At 42.8% G+C, this 21,333-nt stretch overlaps 1 protein-coding gene across 1 annotated transcript in view; it reads right to left on the reverse strand.

Moving 5' to 3' along the window:
* sema5a (sema domain, seven thrombospondin repeats (type 1 and type 1-like), transmembrane domain (TM) and short cytoplasmic domain, (semaphorin) 5A) overlaps positions 1-21,333 on the reverse strand; it is a 131,984-nt gene that overhangs the window by 11,189 nt on the left and 99,462 nt on the right. The window contains exons 16-17 of the mRNA XM_046066236.1: positions 13,722-13,947; positions 1,103-1,312 (exon numbers count right to left, since the gene is read on the reverse strand). Coding sequence (XP_045922192.1) covers positions 1,103-1,312; positions 13,722-13,947 — 436 coding nt within the window. The remainder of the gene's footprint in view (positions 1-1,102; positions 1,313-13,721; positions 13,948-21,333) is intronic.

Genomic DNA, 21,333 nt, shown 5'->3' on the forward strand with positions numbered 1-21,333 from the left:
TATTCATTGCTACTCAGGCTGGGTTAAGTCGTTTCCTTTGAGGGTGAGGGATGCGGAGTGGTTCATCAACATACTGTAGCTATGGTATTATTACAGTCAACAGAATAGGTGTACTACATGTATTAGCACAGTGATGCGGCGCAGGGAAATCAAAGTGCATTCACTCGACATTTTACTCAGGGAGGAACAATTGTGGCAACCATAGCCCTCCTGGATGAAGCAAATCTGGTGCTTGCAGATCCATCCAAAGTCTTCATCTGAGCTCGCAGCTGATAAAAGCTTACCCTATTAGCGACTGCGTTCAAGCTGCTGGGAGCTAAATGCATTTGCACCGAATGAATTAACAGGCCGTTAAAATAAAAGTGTCGATGGCCGTTCACGCTCATGTCCCTTTTGCTATGAAGACAGATTGCTGCTGCTGAAGATGACGGGCAGATTCTTCAGGCTTTTAGTGGTGTACCTAAGCCCTACTCCAGGGGGCTTGATTAATAATTATCTGAGACAACGTCCTGCTTGTCTGCTTGTCTTGGCGCCAGTGCAGGATACCAGGTGTGCTTTATGCCAAACTAAGCACTGGATTTCCATTTAGACAGCTTACTTCCCTTGTCAGACAGAGTATTCTTTTAATTAGAAAGCTTCCTCTCGTTGTCTTCCGCTAGAGGAGTGTTGAAAATGCATTGTCTCAGGGCTTTTCACAACAGAATAAGGCCTCCCATAGCTGGCAGCATAATTACCCAGCAATGTAATTACATACTGGAGCGCCACAGGGATTGTCTCTTTGATTCCTGGTGTAAATTGGGGTCTTCGTCACACCTCTTATCTGCAACTGATTTCTTTTGTGGTTCCTGATGATTTGGTAAGTCATTTTGTCACTGTAATTCTTTATCCATTAATCAAGGAAAAACATAGCTTGAGCATGGTGTCGGGTAGTGTTTATTTATCCGAGCGAAAAAGAGAGCTGGCAAAGTCATTGACTTCTAATCTTATAAATGTTCTTATCTCCGTGGGTACTTTTCATTCTGGCAATGACGTTTGTGTACAGTATGTGGGTCTTTGCAACTAAATCTGCCTTGTAGCATGTTCATGTGTGTGCATTCCTTACCTGGACACGGGGTGATGTTACACTCCTGATACTCCTGTGCTGGCCCCAGGCAGGTCTGACCTCCGTACTTGGGCTCTGGGTTACTGCAGGTCCTCTTCCGGCTGCGGATTCCTCGGCTGCAGTCTCTGCTGCACTGGGACCAGGAACTCCAGGACGACCAGCCGCCGTTCACTGTGTGGCCTGAGATCCTCCCGAGACGAAGCACCTCTCCTGTTGGAAATAAGAGCGGTGACAACATAGATAATGAGGCTACTGTCAAAACACTTCTACTGTGCGCCATACCTGTGGTATTCTTAGCTTTTCTCAGTATAAGACAACATTTCCTATAAATCCCTGCTGTGTGAATCTGTAATGAATAGAACGATGAGAGCCAACAGCAGCCCTTGATAACAGTGCCTTTAAGCTAAAGCTTTTAGAGATACTCTAAACTTAGAGATACTCTGAAAGCTTTAGCTTGATTTGTGCTGAAAAGCAATTCAACGGATTTTATTAAAAACCAACTGGTGGAACACCATGTGAATACAGTGTAGAGGCTCGTATCGTAGGTGCTGTCAATCTGTTCTGTTTTCTAAATTATATCTGAAATTGTACTGATGCCTCAGGCAGATAGGAACACAAAAGCCAATTCATTCATTCAAGATCATGTTCGCCAAGTAGTAACATGGCTCTAGCGATCTTGGTCTGTCTGTCCACCACTTTGATCCAGACTGAAATATGTCACAAACTAATAGGTGGATTGTACAGGATGAAACCTTGTGACTATTACACTAGTGAACATGCTAACACACTAAACTAAAATGGTGAATGTCGTAACCTTATACTTGCTAAACATCAGTATATCAGTATTTTCACTGTGAGCATATTGATGTTAGCATTTAGCACAAAGCCCCATTGTGTCTCAGATAGTCGCTAGCATGCCTGCAGACTCTTGTTTGTGTACTTGTATATTTATCAAGTTAGTCAAGTAAGTAAAATGACCGATTCAAAAAAATCTTTATTTCTATTTGTACTTGAATATTATCTATTTCAAATACCGTACTAGTAGTATTATTGCCACAGTGCAAAAAATGTCAGAGTAAAGATTCACACAAGAGACTGGAGCAGCAGATAAATAAATCCAGTCCACAGACAGATCCCACATTGATGGCGCCAGAAATATGCTGCACAAATGTATCCATCATTTAATTCTTCACAGACCTCTTGTCATTTTCTAAAGATGGATTCAGTGAGAGCTGAGGGTCTCCCGTCAACACGCGAATGCACCCCCTCATCAAACAATATCAGCTGACTAATCTGTGTACTCTCATCTGAAATGAGTCGAACAGAGGTTCAAATGAAATATGAAACCTTAATTTCTATTAAACTATAATTACTGCATGCATTAATCAGTGCCGTGGAAATGAGCAGAATGAGCAGAGAGAGAAAGCTTCTGGCCTTTTTGAATGAAAAGAGTGAACTCATCTGTTTGAGTGAATGATAATCACCTCCGATGAAATTACAGCCACTGTCCAAGCACTTCTCTGATGATTCACTCATTGTACAAACAGGGTTATTATCTACTTTTTCAGATAACAATGGAAGACTTCATTTCGTGTCTGTGCTGCTCCAGCTTTGCGTCATTCTGCTCTGTCTTGCTCTTTCAGTCTCTTTCTCTTTGCCTTTGAAAGAAACAGGGGAGAGCATTTTTGTGTTGTTGAAACAGACAGCAGAATCCTGAGCCTTAACCACTCGACCATGCTTCATCAACCTTCATTTCATTTGTCCGATTCTCCTTACAATCTCTTGATTCATCTTTTTTCATGATCACTATCTCATCTATTTTGTTTCCTGCACCTCTCTATCCTTCTCTTCCTCTCTATCTTTCCCATTAACCTTCTCTTGCTTTGTGTCTCGCTCCCCCCTCCCTCTTTGTCCTCCAACCTGGCCTCGTTGTTTTGTCAGCACGCTCTTTTCACTGACAGTTAGTGTGGCGTGGCTGCTTTGTATTCTCAGGGAGAGGACAGCGTGTTTACCTAGCCCAAATCCTCGACCTCTTCATAACTATGGCCGACCTTGGCAGTGCACAGGCCAAATCACCCTGGCATCAAGCTGGCGTGAGTGTTGACAGGCCCGTCGAGGCTCCCGCTCTTTATCGATTCTGAGCAGGCAGTGGCACGGACTGTCCTGCCACTGTGACCCATAGTCTTTATCAAGCCCTCTGGAGTCCAAGAGACTGGACTGCTGCTCTAAAGGCGGTGGAGTGCGCAAAGTCCATGCACACACTAATACAGGTATGCACAACACGGATACTTAACTATACACACACTGCACTTTGCTCGCTCATGCTTTGGCTTGAGACTTATGCACTGCGTATTGTTAATGCTACTTCACAGGGCCTGCCCTCCCGTCGCCAAAACAAACAGCGAGGTGCCCTCCCTCTCAAATAGGTAGCGACTGGATCTATCGATCCGCACAAGAACCACACACAGGCGGAGAGAATTAATCCTCGCTCTCCTGATGAGCTGCGCTGAGCCAAAACTAAGAAGGACACAGCGTAACGTCCAATAGTCCCCACTGCAAAGAAACTAGGACATGAAAAAAAATTCCCTCCTCCACTGCTCAACCTTACACCCTGCTCAAAGGCAAAATACACTGTAAACAAACTTGTGTGAACTTCTGTCTGTTTGTGTGTGTGAGGGAGAATGTAGACGTATGTATGTGTGTGAGGAAAAAGAGGCCACACAGACACGCAATGCCTCGCAATCGAATGTACTGTATAGGCAACTGTACATGCACACAAGAAGCGAGAGGAAAGGAAGCGAGGAAGGCAGAGATGGAGACGGGATGACATCTGCAAACCAGAGAGACGCCGCTTTGAGAGAGACAGATGTGAGAGACGGAGAGGTGGAAAAATCGCCAACCTTCAGCGGTGAAGAGAGAAGCGCTGGCATGTGTGAACAAAGTTTTATCGACATCAGAGTAACACTGGACCACACTGGGGGAGAAATAGAGAGGAGAAGTGCTTCTTCCAGACTGCCCTAGATTCAGATGTGCACATTTACTCCCCATTACTCTTCCTCCCTCCTCTTTACTTTCCCTATCACATCGGCAATGTCTCCCTGTGGAGGATGCAATTTCTTTGAGTGTGTGTGTTTGTACGTACACTCCATATTTATATCTTAAAAAAATGTAGGGCTGTTTGTTGCAAACATCACGCCATTTAAAACCATGAAACAAGGGGCTCTGGTCGCTTGCAGTGGCAGAACATGACAGCCCCTCCAGAGCTGTCCTGAGGTCTGCAAAGCGACGGTCAACCCAGAAACCCTCCAGAAGGACATCCCCTATGGAAGAGCTAATTAAAATTTTGTGAGGGCGCAATTAAAAGCCCAACTCTGAGGGATGAGGGATCAGTGCACATGTGCAGAAACACACACACACACACACACACACACACACACACAATTAGCCAAGAACAAGGATCTAGATAGTAGCCTGATACGAGTACAGGGACTTACTGAACGTTATGGGATGTTTGATGAATTCACTTGAGGCAAGGCTTGTGAGTCTGACACGTTCAGGGAGGATTAAAGGCCCAACCTGCACCTTCAGACTGTGGTGTCCTCTGCTGAAACACTGTTACTCCCCACTTATAGGTTTGATTGCAGGGATTTACTGTACGAACAGGCTTTATTCACTGTCTGGAATGTTTGGGCTTATAAGGATAAATGGACTGAAAGGACAATATAAGACCTACTACTAGCATGAGCCATATTTGATTACTTTATTGGCGTTTGCAGGGTTTCAATGTTAAAAGGGATTTGCATTAGATTAAACAATATAATCATTAGATGTTTCAGTCAGCTGCCAAACAGCAACCTTTCAACGCAAACAAACAACCAAACTCATGTTACTGATTTTTTACACTGTTGTCTGTGTTTACTTAGTGTTTATCTGGTGATTTTCTGACAAAGTAATGCAGCATGATATTATTTTCAGCTTCTAACAATTTGTCCTTCAATGCGTCATCAGGGAGAGTGTTGGTCTTCCCTGTTCCTCCAAGATGCAACAATAACACAATTTTGACAAGAAAATTAAGGCATCTAAATGTTTACTAGGATGGATTACCTTCCACATGCAAGTCACCACTTGTGGATTTTTATGCTGTGGTGAAATGAAGGGAGACCAGCTAGTTGGAAGGTGGAAAATAAGCATAAATATGGTATTGTATTTTTTCAGAAAATTGGTGGAATGCAAAACCCATTTAAATAAATGCTTTTTTATCTTTTAAGTAAGTATCCTTTTCTATGCAAAATTCCTCAGCTCAACCTTGGTCCACTTGATGACACTCTCATGACTGAGCTTCAAGTTGTTTTGTGTCGGCAGAAAAATAAATTATCAAGAAGGGAAATTCAAGACCAGTTTCTCTCCATTTATCCCTCTTGCCAATACAATCACAGGTAACACAGAGTACCAGCTGGTACTGCTGGCTGCAGTGGTGGGCTTCAAGTGCGTGTTTGTCGTAATTGTGGGCGCTCTCAAAAGAACGAGCCAACTACAACAACCTGAAATTGCCAACAAACAGTATAACTGGGATTGATTTCCCCCCACTACCTGAGGAAACTTGCTTCCATCAAAGAAACAGCCATTTCCTTCTCCCTGGTAATTTGAAGTATGACAAGCACTGCTCTCCACTCTGAGGCAGCATCCAGTCAGGCTGGTCAAAAAAAAGCACCAAAGCGGAAAGTGAACCAGTGTCAGAGAAGACAGGCAAAGACACGCTCAAGACTGACTCAGTCTAAGTCAGAGACCAGATGTTATAGTGATTAGAAGGTACTGTCAAAACCTGCTGTTATGATGTTTTTTAAGAGCTATTTTCATGCAGGCATGTCGAGCAAAGACTGGCTTGGCACCAACAAAGTAGATGACAGGCATTTCTGTTTTTTCAGCTCCTACTTTCAGCTGCTTATTTGTTGACTGTTACTGAAATCTGCGCTGCTCTACGAGTGCCACATTGGAGGCAAAGGTGAAACAGGCAGGGTGTCATTGGCAGTCCAATGGTTCCCTACAAAGATGGTGTCAAGGATAATTGCAATAAGGTTGTGAACTCCATCTGACAGTAATCTGGGAGAGGGCCTGGGTTATGTACTTACCCGAAGCATAACAAACAGAGAGAGACCCATAGGGAGAGATCTTTTCATCAACTGCATAGTATTTGATTTATCGCAATATAAAATTGCAACTGAACATATGGTTATTGTGAAGAATACGTCATTATATTTCAAAATAAAGCCACACCCTCACACGTACCCATAATTAATGAAGATTTGGCGGAGGTTCTACAAGGAAGACGTTTTATTTTTTATGAAGTCTGTAATTCTTTCAGACTATTATGCAACCTGCCACCATCTCCCTTTTTTCGGACATTCAACAGAGTGCTTTCATTTTACTGGCTTTGCTCCACCTCCACCATCACCAGCGTCTAGACTCCAGGGGAATCTTGTCCTGTCTTCTAACTTTTTGGTCTTTTATATTTTATGGAAATGCTTCACAGTGACAGCGCCGATTCACCAAAGACCTTCTCTAGCTCAATAAATTTTGTTATACATTACATTTAAAGATAACCTCTCCTTATTGAAATACATGATGTGTGATAATGCATTTCTTTCTCATTCAAAAGAAAAGTGCACTGTCACACCCTTCATGCCCTAACCTTGATTTACAAAAATAGTTAACACATGAAAAATATGAAAATACCCCCAAATTTTAGATGGCAAAAATGATTCTGAATTATTTTAGCTATCTTGTATAGCAGTTTCCTATAGAAACAGGCATCTCAGGGACCAGACATGTGATGTATAACTTAACTCAACTGCATGTTCACATATTAGCTCACCTAGTTCTGTTTCTTCCTTGACAAACAGTGAGATGTTCACTGAAAAAGAGAGTGCTGACTGTAGGGAAAGAGAGAGAGAGAGAGAGAGAGAGCGAGCTGGACATAAAAACAGAAAGACAATAAGGACACTGGCATGGTTGTCATTCGTCAGAGGCGTCCCTCAGCACTGTCCTGTGTCTACTTATGACATCCGTGCAGCAGAAACTAATCTGTCGCCCATGAGAAGGCCCTGGCCTTGATATCAGATCAGCTGAAGTGAAACACATCAAGCTGCTGGTACGCTACTGTTTCTCCCTGGGAAAAAAATGAAGCCATCACTCACCAACAAAGCCAGCAAAATTACAAACTTGCAGTCAAAAATGCCTTTCATCTTTCCAGCGCTTTCCCTTTTCCCCCCTGTGTGTCTGCCCCTGTCTCCACGAGATGCAAATGGAAAAAAAACTGGGATAAATGCCAGATTTCAAAGTCTTTTTAAGCTTGATATTACTACTGCTGCATCATAAAACTAGCGTGACTGAACTTTTAACTAATTCCCATTATGTCGAGATATTGATTAAATCAGGCAGGCATATCTGTTTCACAAACATATGGCTGCACAGAAATCATCATTCAAATTGTCTGTTTGTGCAGAGGGTTGGCCTGTGGCAGCAGAGACAAAGTGACAGATAACGAAGACGTTTTTTTAGTTGGAGGCTGACTAATGATAGACAGGTAGCTGGTTTCAATCCTGGCACCAGCGGGAGGGTGGATCCCAGCTGTATGCAGACTTCTGCATGCTGGCTTGTAATTGACTGTTCACAAAACCCCTCCCCTGAACAGCGAGTGTCCAGTCATAGCTTAGCACGGAAGACTTGTCAGGCTTTCGATTTCTCCCCATGCTGAAATGTGTGCACGGGGCTGCTCCTGTAAAAGTGATACTTGATATTTAAAGAGTGTCGAGGATGGAGAAAGAGAGAAAGAGAAAGCCTTTCCAAGAACAAAAGTCTGAGGAATGGATTAAACAGTTTGTTTATCTGCTCTAAGCTGCAATCGTTAGCATGTCCAGCTACTAGCTTACCACCTTCACTAGCAATGGGGAGTTACTTCTAAGCAAAGCAGCATATTATTAACTTACTGTATTAGTTTGTAAGGTTACAGGTTACGTATAAAAAAAAGCCCAGTTCATGACTGCTACATGGTGCTACCTATGAAATCTATTTGAAAAGCTAAGCAGCCAAAAAAGAACTGCACTGCGAGAGAAGAGACTTCCAAGTAAATTTACACTCTGCCTACAGCCAAAGCTGTCCTTTTTTTGTGGTGGTAATGTACAGCAACACGAAGGAGGTTAACCCTGTTTGCTAGCACAGCTGTAGGGTTAACCGGTCGACATGCATATAATCAATAACTTAGGTTTAGGCACACACTCTGTGATGGTTGTGGTAAGGGCAATTGGCTTAGGGGGGCTGTCAAGAGTAACATATCTAGCTACCTACCTAGCTAGCCAGCCAGCTAGCTGGCAGTATCAAAGTAAACAAGGGTCCTAAAAATGCAGTTCTGGACTTAGGATTGCGGTCCTGCAGCTACATACTACTCATTATTAACTGGTGAAGGACTTTTTGCCTGTGTCTTGCAGCTTTAGCCACCAAGTGCATAAGACCCCTTTTACAGGATTCTTGTTTTAAAATGTGTTAGGTATAAACATAAAAAAAAAATCAATTCATGGAGCTAAAGTTAGCTTGATTAGATGGCTAGCTACAACTGATAAAATCTGCCACTGACAGTTGCCTTTGTCCACGTAAAGTGATTACGACTGTGCATGATATAGAATATGCAAAAAACAACTGCCTTGTGGAAGCTAGTAATATTGTGTATCAATGCATAAGTATTACATGGAGACATACTGTGTTACTGAGTGAAAACAAGAGTCACATAATGGGTAGAAAAGCAACGCCTGTAGGATTTTCCTTCCTAGACGTTTAACAATACATGTCTCTACAGGCAATTATGCAAAGGATCAAATATTTGGTTTTTCATTCAGGCTTGTGAAATGTGTTAAGAAGGAAAAATGGCTACAAACGCTACAAGACTAATCACTGGGTGTAGATGACAAGAGAGGTCTTTAAATCACTACAGATCTTAAGTAAGTAACTCATCGCTATCATTAAGCCATGAGCACTGATATGAAACAATTCAGTGTGTTATATAAAAGCTCATTGTAAATGCTTGGTTAAATCATATATTCATAATTTATCTCTCATTATAAAGACAGACGGAAATCTTAATATGAGAGACACTGAGACACAAAGAAAAAGATATTCTGAAAAATATATTCTGGGGGGAGGTTGGGACAGTTGCTAAACATATCTCAAACAACAATTTATTCTCTCCATTGACGGAGGGGATTAATTCTCCATATCTGTGTGTCACAGATGAGACAGGTTTGTGTCAATACCATGCGCTGCATCTCTGAATACAATCCAAATCGTCAAATGTCAGGTATATCTGATAGACGCTCAAAGTTACAAACATGGTGGGCTTGCTATTGAGTAGCGGGGAAGCGGCATCAGTGCGACAGCGAGACAGCAAAGTATTCCTTCAGAGCTCATGCGGTGGTTTCAGATGAGAAAACAAAAACGGACAGCTTTGGCTGTAGGCAGAGTGTAAATTCACTTGAAAGTCTCTTCTCCCTTTAAAATGTGTGGTACTTAATCTTTTTAAAAGGAGAATGTTTTTGTTGTTTGCATACACAATCTCTGTGCACATTCTGCCTCACTGACTTGTATTGAGACGTTGTTTAATGGAGTGTTGATATCAGGGACAGACTGCTGTGGGATGCGTTAGCTTAGTGCAAGTGTGGAAAGGTGTGGAGAGATGGATAGTCTGTGCTTGAATAACAGAAATTTGGCTCTCTGTAACTCAAAAGTCACCTTTATCCTTATGATTACTTATGACAGATATTAGTTTTATTTCTCGTATCATTTGTGTATATATAGAAAGACTGGACAGCAGGGCATACAGGTGTTGTGCTGAAAAGTGACCGTCCGCCGAAAACTGATTGCCGTCCGCGGGAGCGCTCAGCATGTTAAAGCTGTATCGCCCAGTCTCTTCACGACTACAGCTGCTTTTATCTGGATCAAACAGACATAACGTGCAAATAAACATCACTTTATGTCCGTGGTATATGTCTTGGTGATACTTCTTTTAACGGAAAATCACAATTGTGGCCAAATAAGTGTTTGCAGTTTATAACGTAACCAAGCATGACATTTACGTGATTATAGGCAATAATAGAAGCCTGTTGTTGCCGATGGAATATGTGTTTGGTAGGCCTATGTCTAATGTCCTAGTTTATATTTGGAAAATGGAATAAACCCATAATTAACATGACTTTCTACTGAGTTATATATAAAATAAAGACAGGATCTCTTTTGCAATTATTTAATTTGCTATGTACCAACAAATCCAGTCCTTTTTACCTGTTGAAATACCTTTAAATGGCCAATGTAACTCATGTAATGCAGTATTCCATTCCAGAAAGTGATTGCAGCTTCTACTTATTGACTGAAAGGTAGATTGCCTGAAAATGACTTGATTATATTTCACAGATTATAACTGAACTAGGACTTTTTACCTCTTAAAATACGTTTAAATGGCCAAAACGACATATAAAATGCAGTATTCTGCTTGCCAGACAGTGATTTCAGCCTCTGTTTATTGAGTGAAAGGTTATTTCTGCCCTGAAATGAGTTGATTATATTCATTAGGGTTATATTTGACAGATTGCAACTGTCCCCCTTTATTACTTCACATATATAACATTATATTTTTAATGATATACTGACTAACCCAAAAATGTCCCCGGTTTTCATTTCAGAAATCTGGTCACCTTAAACTACAACTTAATCTTATTATACAACCCTGTGTTGTAAACTGATAAATATCCTATTGTTGAGGATGGGACTTGAGTGCTCATACGGTCAGTCACAGTGGCTAAACTAATGTTAGCTGTTAATTGTCTGTAAATATCTCCAAACTGTTGGCTGGCTGCTCATTAAACCACCACTTGTTCTTTATACACATGTTAAATACAGAAGATGTGAGGTGTGGGTGTGGAGGACAGGAAGCTGTTAAAGGCATCTTTCATGAAGCTGGGCTGAGTAATGAAAGTAAAGCAACATCATTTATTACTTTTACTTTTTTGTCTTTAGTAAGCTTTTGTAATTATTTGTCAATGAGTAATTAATTACAATGTTCAAGTAACCTGCCCAACATTGTTTTGCAACAGAAAAGCCCAGATTGTGTGTGGCGGGAGCTGTAATCGAAACTAAGCTGCCTGATGCAAATAGTAAATCTTTATCGGGTGACACACCATTCCTTTTGGGTGCGCTTCATCTCGGAGGGATCTCGGCGTCCTTTGCCTCGGCAGTGGATATCAATACACACCACCACTGTGGCGGTAATTATCCTGCAACGGCCTCTCGCTTTAAGCAAAGTTAACTGCTCTCCCAGGGGCTTGGGGCACCCCATGCATCTATGGGAGGTGGAGGGTGGGAGGACAACATATTGGAAAAATGTCATGTACACACACACACACACACACACACACACACACACACACACACACACACACACACACACAATAACAGATACACTTATCCACCCACCCTCAAAACTGGCAAACGTGCACGCCAAAGCCGCCCCCACAAATACACACACCAGCGCTCTACAGATGGATGGCTAGTTTGATAATGGTTGAAATGAAGAAGTGGATCACTGGAGTCCATCCTCTTTTTCGACAGTTATGACCTAAAACTCCCCGAGAAGTGAATCATATCATAAGTCTGGAGATGAACAAGCAACTCGGGACAAGAGGAGAGTAGCACACGGAGGCCACGTGCACCTCCATAGGTCTTGCTTTGGAGTGAAACAAATTATTTTTTTAGAAAGAATTTTTTTTTTCATATTCTAACTCTTTCCCTTCAACGTACACGGTTGTGCTTTTGATAAAAAGAAACATGTCTTTGAGTGAACCAGTTTATTGATGTTGAAAAGAAATGTGTTTCAACATTTACAAAAAGCAACTACATTTTTGATTTCATATAAAATTGTTTTATTCACAAGGTCTGCAGTGACGTTAATTACTTATCCGGTTTAAAATCCCAATATCGGGGAAATTAAGGTGCGATTGCATCATGGCAAATTACTGCCGCTAATAAACTTTGACACTGATTCTATAATGAAGTCTGTCTCTATTAACAGGGATATTATAACCTCCTCTCCAGAATTATAAAAAGTGTCTAAATGTAACCTGCAGCACTGCTGGTACTTAATTTGCACCTTAATAAGCTGAGTCCCAATTTCTTGATAGCTTATTCGTGAAAACAACACCCATGTTTGTACACTGGCTGTTGAAGGGATTTGAAGGTTGTACTGCACAGCTCATACATCACCATCTGCCTGCTGTAGTAGCCTATAGGCTGTTTGCATCCTACAACACACACTGACACATTGACAAAACCCTCAGCCTTCACTTTTCAATTGGTACAATTAACACTGAAGCTAATCTGATGTCAGGCTTGTGGTGGCAACCTGTTATGAAACACATAGTGTCATAGTGTTACTTCCTCCCCCTAATCAGAAACAAGACAGACCTATTAAAGCTCAAATCTTTGTTCTCTAATGTCTTGAATGTGCGGCTGTCACTCCTCTTGAGGCTTTTGAGCCTGCGGTGAGGTTTTCTCTGTGCCTGCCAGCGCTCGTTTAAAACCCTTCAGGAACATTTAAGCGTCGTCTTCAAAGTGTGAGGAGAACAACTTGTACCGGCGACAGCAGTGGAGGACAGACGGCGACTAATAATCAGAAATGAGGGGGAAGAGAGAGATCAAAAGAGAGAAGCCCGCAGATAGTGTACATTAGGGCGAGCCCCGGTGATTACCGCAGCGTGTGGCATGTGAGCGGTGGAACGACAGACCACCCAGAGTCATAGATGAACTCAAAGTGATGGGAGGCCGCCGGAGCTTAGCCAGGCGCTAACTCTAAAGCCCTAAAAAAAACAACTTTTAAAAATCAGCTTTTCCCCTCTGAGGCGAAGAGCAACTCCATAAACAAACTTTAACTGCTGCATCTGTATCTGAAGCCTGTTTGCTGTGATGTGGTGCCACCCGGCTTGTCTCCCCTCTAATACGGATCCTTCCACTTGACAACATAAACAACTTGTCAATTAGCAGCCTGTTTGTTCAAACGTTTACAGCGTTTAATTCACCAGGGGCGTGGCTGACTGGGACTGCGTCGTGCAGCAGCTCAGGCAAAAGGGGAAATAGCTGGGATGACGGATAAAAGAGCGCGTGCTTCTTTACGAAAGTATAATTTGAGTTTGTGCACGCATCTGTGCGTGTGTTTTGTGTGTACCAGTGCGAGAGATGGCGCGAGAGAGTTAAAATTAGTTGTAAACTGCTGATCGGCTTTGCAGATTGGAAGTTAATTAACATGCCTGATGCTTTGATCTGCTGATAAAGTCGAGGGAGGACGGGACCATAAACACGAGAGCTGATTAAGATAGCGGTCATTCAACTTTTGCAGGACAGAAAGGGGGGAAAAGTTTGAAGAGGCAAGATCCGATGAACAACAGAGGCACAGAAAGAAGGAATAGCTTGAGGTGAGGAGGCCAATAACTAACCCACAAAGCCAGTTGCAGTGAGATAACACAGAAACATCCAGAGGCTGAGATAGCTGGGACGAGACCATCTGTCTCTCCCACTCTGCACTCACCGTCAGTGGAGCAGCCAGTGGATCCGTCGCTGGAGCAGTAGCGCATCTCGATCCTCTGCCTGCCTACTTCGAGCAGGCTGGGGTCTGGGATGCGAGCTTTGCAAGTGTAGCGGAAACGCTGCTCGTAGTGCCCGCCGTTGTCGGAGATGTTGACGGGCGTCCAGGGTGTCCAGGGTGTGGTCTTCTTCAGGTCAGGACACGGCAGGGTGTTGCACGACTGGTACTCCTGCAATCGCAGAGACAGAAAACCATAAATTTGTTATTACACGGCAAGCGCGTTTGCTGGCAGGTGAATTCGTCACAGCTGGCGTGGGAAGAGATCATCACAAATCATTAAAGCAATCATTAAACACGACAAGCTCAGACAGGAATTTCTGGTGTATTTCCAAAGCATAATAATGGACAGGACAATGCCTTTTGAAATTCTCACCAGTGACTAATATGAAATTAAACAGCTTATTTTATGAGGAAATAAACACCCTTTTCAAAGCTTTCTTAATCATTCATCCTTGAAAGCCTCTTGATTCCAGTTCTGGCTGGTTTACTGTCCTGCATGTTGCCAGATCCAGTAGCACTCACCGCCCAGAAATACCCCATTTACAATCCAACCAAGCCCTGTTTAGCCCGGCCCAAACATAGCCTGCCATTCTGCCTGCTCGCACGGACTAAGGATACATTCCCAGTGCACCACTTGCCGAACATGGCAAGAGACAAACAAGCCAGGCAGAAAAGGTCATTGATCAACTTCAATTTATAACCAAGGGGAACGGATGGAGGAGAAGAGGGAGGAGGGGGCAATTGAGAAGTTGACAGAGAAAGAGGGCGAAGAAGTGGAGGGGGAAAGAAATAAAAAGGCAATAATGGCAACTCTTTCTCCCATCTGCATCTGGCTTTGAGAGCCGGGGCAGTAAAAATGAAAAACACAGCACTGCAGCTCTAACAGTATGATATGTGGGTCTCATTCAGATGTGTCATGAGTATATATTTTGCCTCCACTCTTCTCAGCCAATTCATATTTGGACTGGAGGCTGAAAAAAGAAATCGTCTGCTTCTTCTGTGGTGCTGTATATGATAATGTGATCCAAGAAGATAATAGGTGGGTAATAGGCAGACCAGACCCCTTTTGTGCTCCGGCTAAATAAATAAGGAGGTGGAGGTAGTGATGTGTCTGGAGAAAATGACACCACAGAAAGGGAAAGTGAGACGGCTGCCATTTTCCTCACACTTGTTTATTTATGCTTAATAGCCCTTGAGTGACTGCCAGACCTTGACAAAATAAGATAAGAGTTCCTTTCTGCACATCCGTCAGCCTGTCACATGGGATACGCTGACAGGTCAGCTGAGGAGAGGAGCACTATACATTATACAGTATGCAAGTCTATTTTTCAACATCTTACCTCCTCTTTTATGCTCTCTCTTGGTCTCACTTTCCATCCAACTATCTATCTCTATCTTTCTTTCACACTCTTTTTCAAACTCACATAACTCGCTTTGTGTCAGCTCTCTTTCTGCCTCTCTTTCTTTTTGCCTCTGTATCCCTGCTTCATCTCTCACTGTCTTCTCCTCCTCTCTCCTCCTCTCACTCTGCCTCTCTTCCCCGGGGTACCAAGGTTAAAAACACAGGGAGGATTTAGATTCTGTTTGGGCCCCTGTGATGAATGAGGGTGTCACCTCCACCGCACTTCCTGCCTCTCTCTCCATCCTGCGCAGTAATCATCTCCAGACATTAATATTTAACATCATCACGCATCACAAGCCAGCCCACGATCTGTGATTATCAGCCAATAATGAAAAGTGAGGGGGGGGGGGGGGGGGGGGCGTCCACCTCAGCGTCTCACCATGGCACGAATGGGGTGGGAAACAGGCAAACGGGTGTTTGTTGTGCGAGTTGTTGATGGTGGCCAAACACAGTAAATATTTAATGAGGCTTGTCTGGTAAGCGTTTTTTCCTGTCCTCTCTTAGGATTAGCGTCGATGCAGAGGGCTAAGTAGATAATTAGTGGGTTTAAAGCTGAACCTCATTCAAGGTCTCTGAAGACATCGACATCAACTACAGCTAAAGTATGTGCAGCTTAAAGCAAGGTGGTCAGTGTAGATGTAACAAAGATGCCCCACTGACTGAGCATTTTTTTGGGCCACTTAAGTCCTTCAAAATAAAACAATCTAAGAAGACAAAAATGACTCAGGTTGAGCTGCTCATTAAGGCCATAACCAAGTAAACACTGCTTCATTTTAAGGGGTCACAAGTCTGAAAGGTTGGTAAACTCCGCCCTTTGTGGTCGGTGGTGGGATTGTAGGGGATCAGTGAAATCTGGTGGCAAATCACAAAATATCAATTAGGAGAAGCATTTTTTTTAATGATCAGTTAAACATAAACATAAACATAGAGACTGCAGTATATTTGATTAATAAAAAACTATACTGAGGGAAGTTAAAAGTTCTGTTTGCCATTTGAAATGCACCAGGATTTCAGCTAAACCTAAAGCTAGCTAAAGAGCTTGGAGTGAAGGTTGCTTGTGTAACCAAATCGCTAAATAGCTGTTCAGTGGGAACCATGCCAATTTAATTTCAATTTCTTTTCTGACATGAATCAGGACGGTAGGAGGAGAAAAAGGCGACTGAAGGGGAAAGGGAAGATGAAATGTGTCCGAAACCACGCAGAAAATCACCTGCCGTGAAGTGGAGCTGTCCTCCGTGTCACCCATAATAATAACGGACTGCACAACTTGTCAGGTATTATTCCTTCACTCTTTATTTATGTGGAGGGGAAGACGTCTTTGTTGAAGGCGTTTGATGAAAGTATTTGTGAGAATGGCCAGTTTTGTTGACTTTTACTTTGAAAATGCAATAAAAATAGCTGAATAATAACCCTGCTACCCTGCAGTAGCAATGCTAATAAACTGACTGAGAGAATGGGAGTATGACGTAATGCCGTGAAGATATGGTGAAGGTCCCCAGCATCATCCCTGTCTACCACCTGGGGGTCTATGATATGAAAAAAAGGTTGAAGGCCACTGCTGTTGACTATTACATCTAATAACAAATGTTGAAGGACAGTGGACAGTTTATTGTCTTCTCCTGCTATGCATGAGAATAAAACATGCGGCATAATAACAAAACAGTTCTCCTGCTTTAAGAGTGGCAGTTTTTATAACATTTTGAATAATGCATTAAAAACGGAGCAGAGGATGTGAAATAAATATCAGTATAATTCTTCCCATAAAAACCCCTTAACCCCAACGCACACATACACCCACAAGCAGCTGAAATAACTCCATTCAAATGACATTTACTGAGCCATAGTAGTGAATATGTCGTACATTAAATATTGGCCATGTAAATGTGCCTCTGAGCAAAAAGAAGGAGCCACACTGTATTTGAATTAAGCTTTGATTCACTGTTGAAACACTTAGGCAAAGGAAGCTGATTGAGAGTAGCTATTTAAATGTTTCATCTCAATCTTTCCAGCTGATATGGTGAGCTAATAAAACAAAGTAACAAAACTGCAAGAAAACAACAAAAAAAACCAGGAAACGTTCCCTGCACTCTTCACTCTCGCTCACATCTCAATTTCAGAGAAATTAACCCAATGTGAAAAAACTGGCGGAAAGCAGTCGAATGTGACAAGCGGCATGTGGAACACAAAATTGGATTCAATTAGTCCACTGATTTCGACTCATATCCGCACTGACTCTCCCGGCGAGAGCAGTGATATGCATTATGGGCAAATGGAGAGCAGCGAGTTTATGCTGTGCTACACCTTTAACGGGGCAGCTGCTCGGAGACGGGCATGCACGGCAATGTGTTTCTGGCTTGAGCTCAGGAGGGCTGGGTGGGAGGTACGCCTGATAGCATCTTTACTGCCCTCACACAAACAAGCTGCCTGGTTGGTCAGCGTGGGAGGGGCGGTCGGGCTGTTTGGGTGCGTACGTGCAAGTTGACTATGGAGTGAAAGTTTGACTGGTACTTTAGGCTGGCAGTGATTTGTGTATGTGTGTGTGTGTGTGGGAAGCGCGTGCGTGTTTATAAGTTTATGCATGGCTGAGTTATGGATTCAGGCAGCTCCTATCTCACTCCGCCTCCATCCACAGACCTTTCTGCTTATTTTTTAGGTGTTATGGGCTGAGGGGATACAAGCTGAGGAGAAGGAAGGGCAAAGAAAGAGAGAGAGAGTGTGTGTCAGCACAGTGTCAGAGAGCTGGTGGAAGTATAAGCCTTCAGCCTCTCCTGACTTTTATTGAAGAATGTATGAATGTAGAGTGGAGGGTAAAATTCATTGTATGTCTTTACTTCTGTGTGTGTGTGTGTTTGGAGGGAAGAGAGTGTGTGTCTGTGTGTAGAGGTACAAAAGGCTCTCTACGGTGTCTGGCCAGCTGTGGGAGGTGAATAATAAGGAGTCGTGCCTCTCCAGCTTCCTACCATCATTACACTCATTATACTTCTTATTGGACTGGGAGAGAGGTGAGTGTGCGTGAGAGGGAGAGTGTCGGTGTGCATAAGGATTCCCACGTATACACACTAGTACTGCGACGTTTAAGTGAATGGTCCAGATGTGAGATGCGAGAGTGACTAATCCTCTCCAGTGCCTACATCTTTATCTATTGTGGTCGAGTCCATGGAAACAGAAGCCCAGTGTTCCTCAAGTCCCCGCGACACATCAGTTTAATTAGCAGCGCCGGCCAAAACACACTTTGTCAAACTCTGACTTCTCTCTCTACCTATCTGTCTGTCTCCCCACCAGTCTGAGTCTATAATGAAGCCTGCTGTGGTCCAGTAGCAGGTCTCCTGGCTGCACACCAATGCACACAGGCACGCATGCACACACACACGCACACACATACGGGCGCGATGACTTAAACTGAACAAATACGAAAACACACAAGTGTGTTCACACATCAGTCTGCCTACACAAACAGCGGGTACTTAACTTTCATTTCACAGCCCCGGCTGCACAACTGAACTCCTCGCAGGTAAATAGAACAGCTCGGTGCAGCTTCAGTTCCGCACGGCCCATATTTGACTTATTTAACTCTGAGAGGGAGACTCAAGATGTGCAGTTCAGCTGAGAAGAATGGTCCTTTTGATCCTTGGATGCGAGAGATATTTGATGTACTCTACTGTATAAAGTAGGTAATACCACAGTGTATGATATCCCATTGAAGAGCGCACATCTCTGAAGCAAGTCTTCTTTCATCTAATGCTTGGAATTAAAGGAGAATACCAGCGCGCCATTTGCAGTGGAGCTGTAGCTCTAGTGTACATGTCTCTCATAAATTTTTTACAACATATATAAGTGTTACTGCTGCAGAAGTGCCTAAACTGCTATCAAATATGCAAAACATTAGGTAAGACATGTATGTGATGTCAAATTTCACATCGCAACATATAGACAAATGTGGCGGCTGATTTATGCATTGCACTCTCAACTTTTACACCAACAGTGGAGGCACAGATTTTTGGTTTGATCACCCCCAATGCATCATTAATGGAGATTCATGATAGTAAATTTGATTTCATGGAGATGAGGCTTACAACTTTTACTTAGTTTTTTCCCCCCGAAGTTGAAGTTTATTATTGAGCAGTTGATCGCAGGACAGAAGAGACATCTGGCAGACTAAATGTTCGTGGAAAAGTTACACTTTTGTAGCTTTTATCCTGCATTCTAATGGCATGTGATGACTACATTTTCAACATATAACCCGTTCTCCACGATCTGAGCTGAACAGATACTGTATCTTGGCTAAAGCACTTAAAAGGTGAAATTCGTCACATACATTGCCGTTACAGGCAGGTTTACAAGTGAGTAGCTACCGCAGTAGTGGCGGCTTGTCTACTTCTGCCTAATTCATCTATTGTTAAGGGAGATGTTCATTTGTTCCTTGTTGAATGAGTGCACTAAAACATCAACTCAAAACACCATAAAGTAACTGGGAGGCAGAGACTCTGACAAAACCCAATTAAGGCAACATATTTGCTGTGATGTATTGTGTAGGTTGGACGTGTCGATGGAAGTTTTTTTTTCTGTTCATTTGTGCTTCAAGGGATCAAAAAAGGAGTCCTCATAGCAAATAACCCAGCTGACATGTGGCATAAATAAAAGTAAATTGTGAACAATCATGAACAATGATTCCCCCTTCATAAACTCGGCATTAACTCCTCAGTCAGCTGTGATAATCAGCATGTGGGTTTTTAATGTGGTGTGTGAACTGCATCAAAAGGGTTTGATATAGAGAATTATTATTATTACTAACACTACAATTTACCTTCTAAATAGTAGTGTATTGCCAAGTTTACCTAACTGTATACTCTTTTTAGCGGAGACTTTGAGTCACGGAACCGGAGAAGATGGGGTTAAGTACAGTACACGTGGTACAGTACATCGCTGCCGGGCCACCAGAGGCTACCTTGTTTATTTCCAGCCCAGATTTTGCCAGCTCCTCTGGGGATTCAAACCTGTAATGCAGATACAGTGAAAGGGGAGAGATGGAGCAGCGCTGCATGGACCAGGGCTCAGACTGATGAAGTTGCAGTCATGTGCCCTTTTGCGTCAGCAAAATGAGGCACAGAGCACCTCAGGACTGAATACTTCCACGGTGATAAGACTGCTGAGGCTTAAGGCAGTGACACACAGGGCAACATTAGGGCAGGATTGATGGAAATAAAACACCTAGAGAGCTTGCTCTTTTCATCATGACTCTGGCAACATTTTGTTTTTAAGGTAGCAGAGTTGCAAAGAGAGTAGACACACTTTTGTTTAAACTGAAGTGTCCTTGACCTGAATCCCTTCTAGCTTCACTTGAGCTGTTCTGTATCTGACTCTGTGCTGTGAGCTCCCTATAAGGGGTATAAGTGAAACAAAACAATTTTGTTTCAGGGATCAATAGAGAATCACAAAAAAGTAACATTAAAATGTATTTGATTTTTTGCTCATGTTGGAAGTGTTGAACTTTAGACTGGCATTGCCGACTTCGGTCCATCTTTGTTTATTTTTCTAAATAAGTTCCAAAAGTTCACATTTCTTGCAAAGTCTCCCCCTGACATCTCTGTAAAAGACCAAACAGATGTCAGCTCATCGCTGTTGATTAATGTCTGGAGGTGGCTGGGAGATATAAATTCCGACAGGTAAACATGAATGCACACGTGTACATCCGCGCACCAACATCTAAGACACACACAGTGTTCATCCTTTCAGGTCTCAGCAGGGTGTCTGGTCTAAAAAACTTAGCTCTGGCGACAGAAGCTGCAACGTGTGTGTGATTATGTGTGTGTGTGGTCTCCTTCTGTTTAATTAAACATGGATCTGTCCGGGGGTAGAGAACGCAGACAGATGGTACATAAAAAACGAACTCCATCACACTTTTCGGGGGTCCTTGATGAAATAAAACGAACGCATTCCCATCATCCTTGATCTTCAAGTGCTGAATACAAATGTATATAACTCACCTTATTGGAAAGGTGCATGGCGTTTCAAACACTGTTTCCTGTCTTGAACACTTGAGCTATACTTCGAAGGTGCTTTAGGTGCATTGAAGCAATTGTTATACATTAACAGCTGTGTCATTAAGCACCCGATCAGGGTTGTAAATGAAAGGCAGCAAATGTTTCTTTGATC

Source organism: Micropterus dolomieu, linkage group LG01 (assembly GCF_021292245.1).
Source record: "Micropterus dolomieu isolate WLL.071019.BEF.003 ecotype Adirondacks linkage group LG01, ASM2129224v1, whole genome shotgun sequence".
NCBI lineage: Eukaryota > Metazoa > Chordata > Actinopteri > Centrarchiformes > Centrarchidae > Micropterus > Micropterus dolomieu.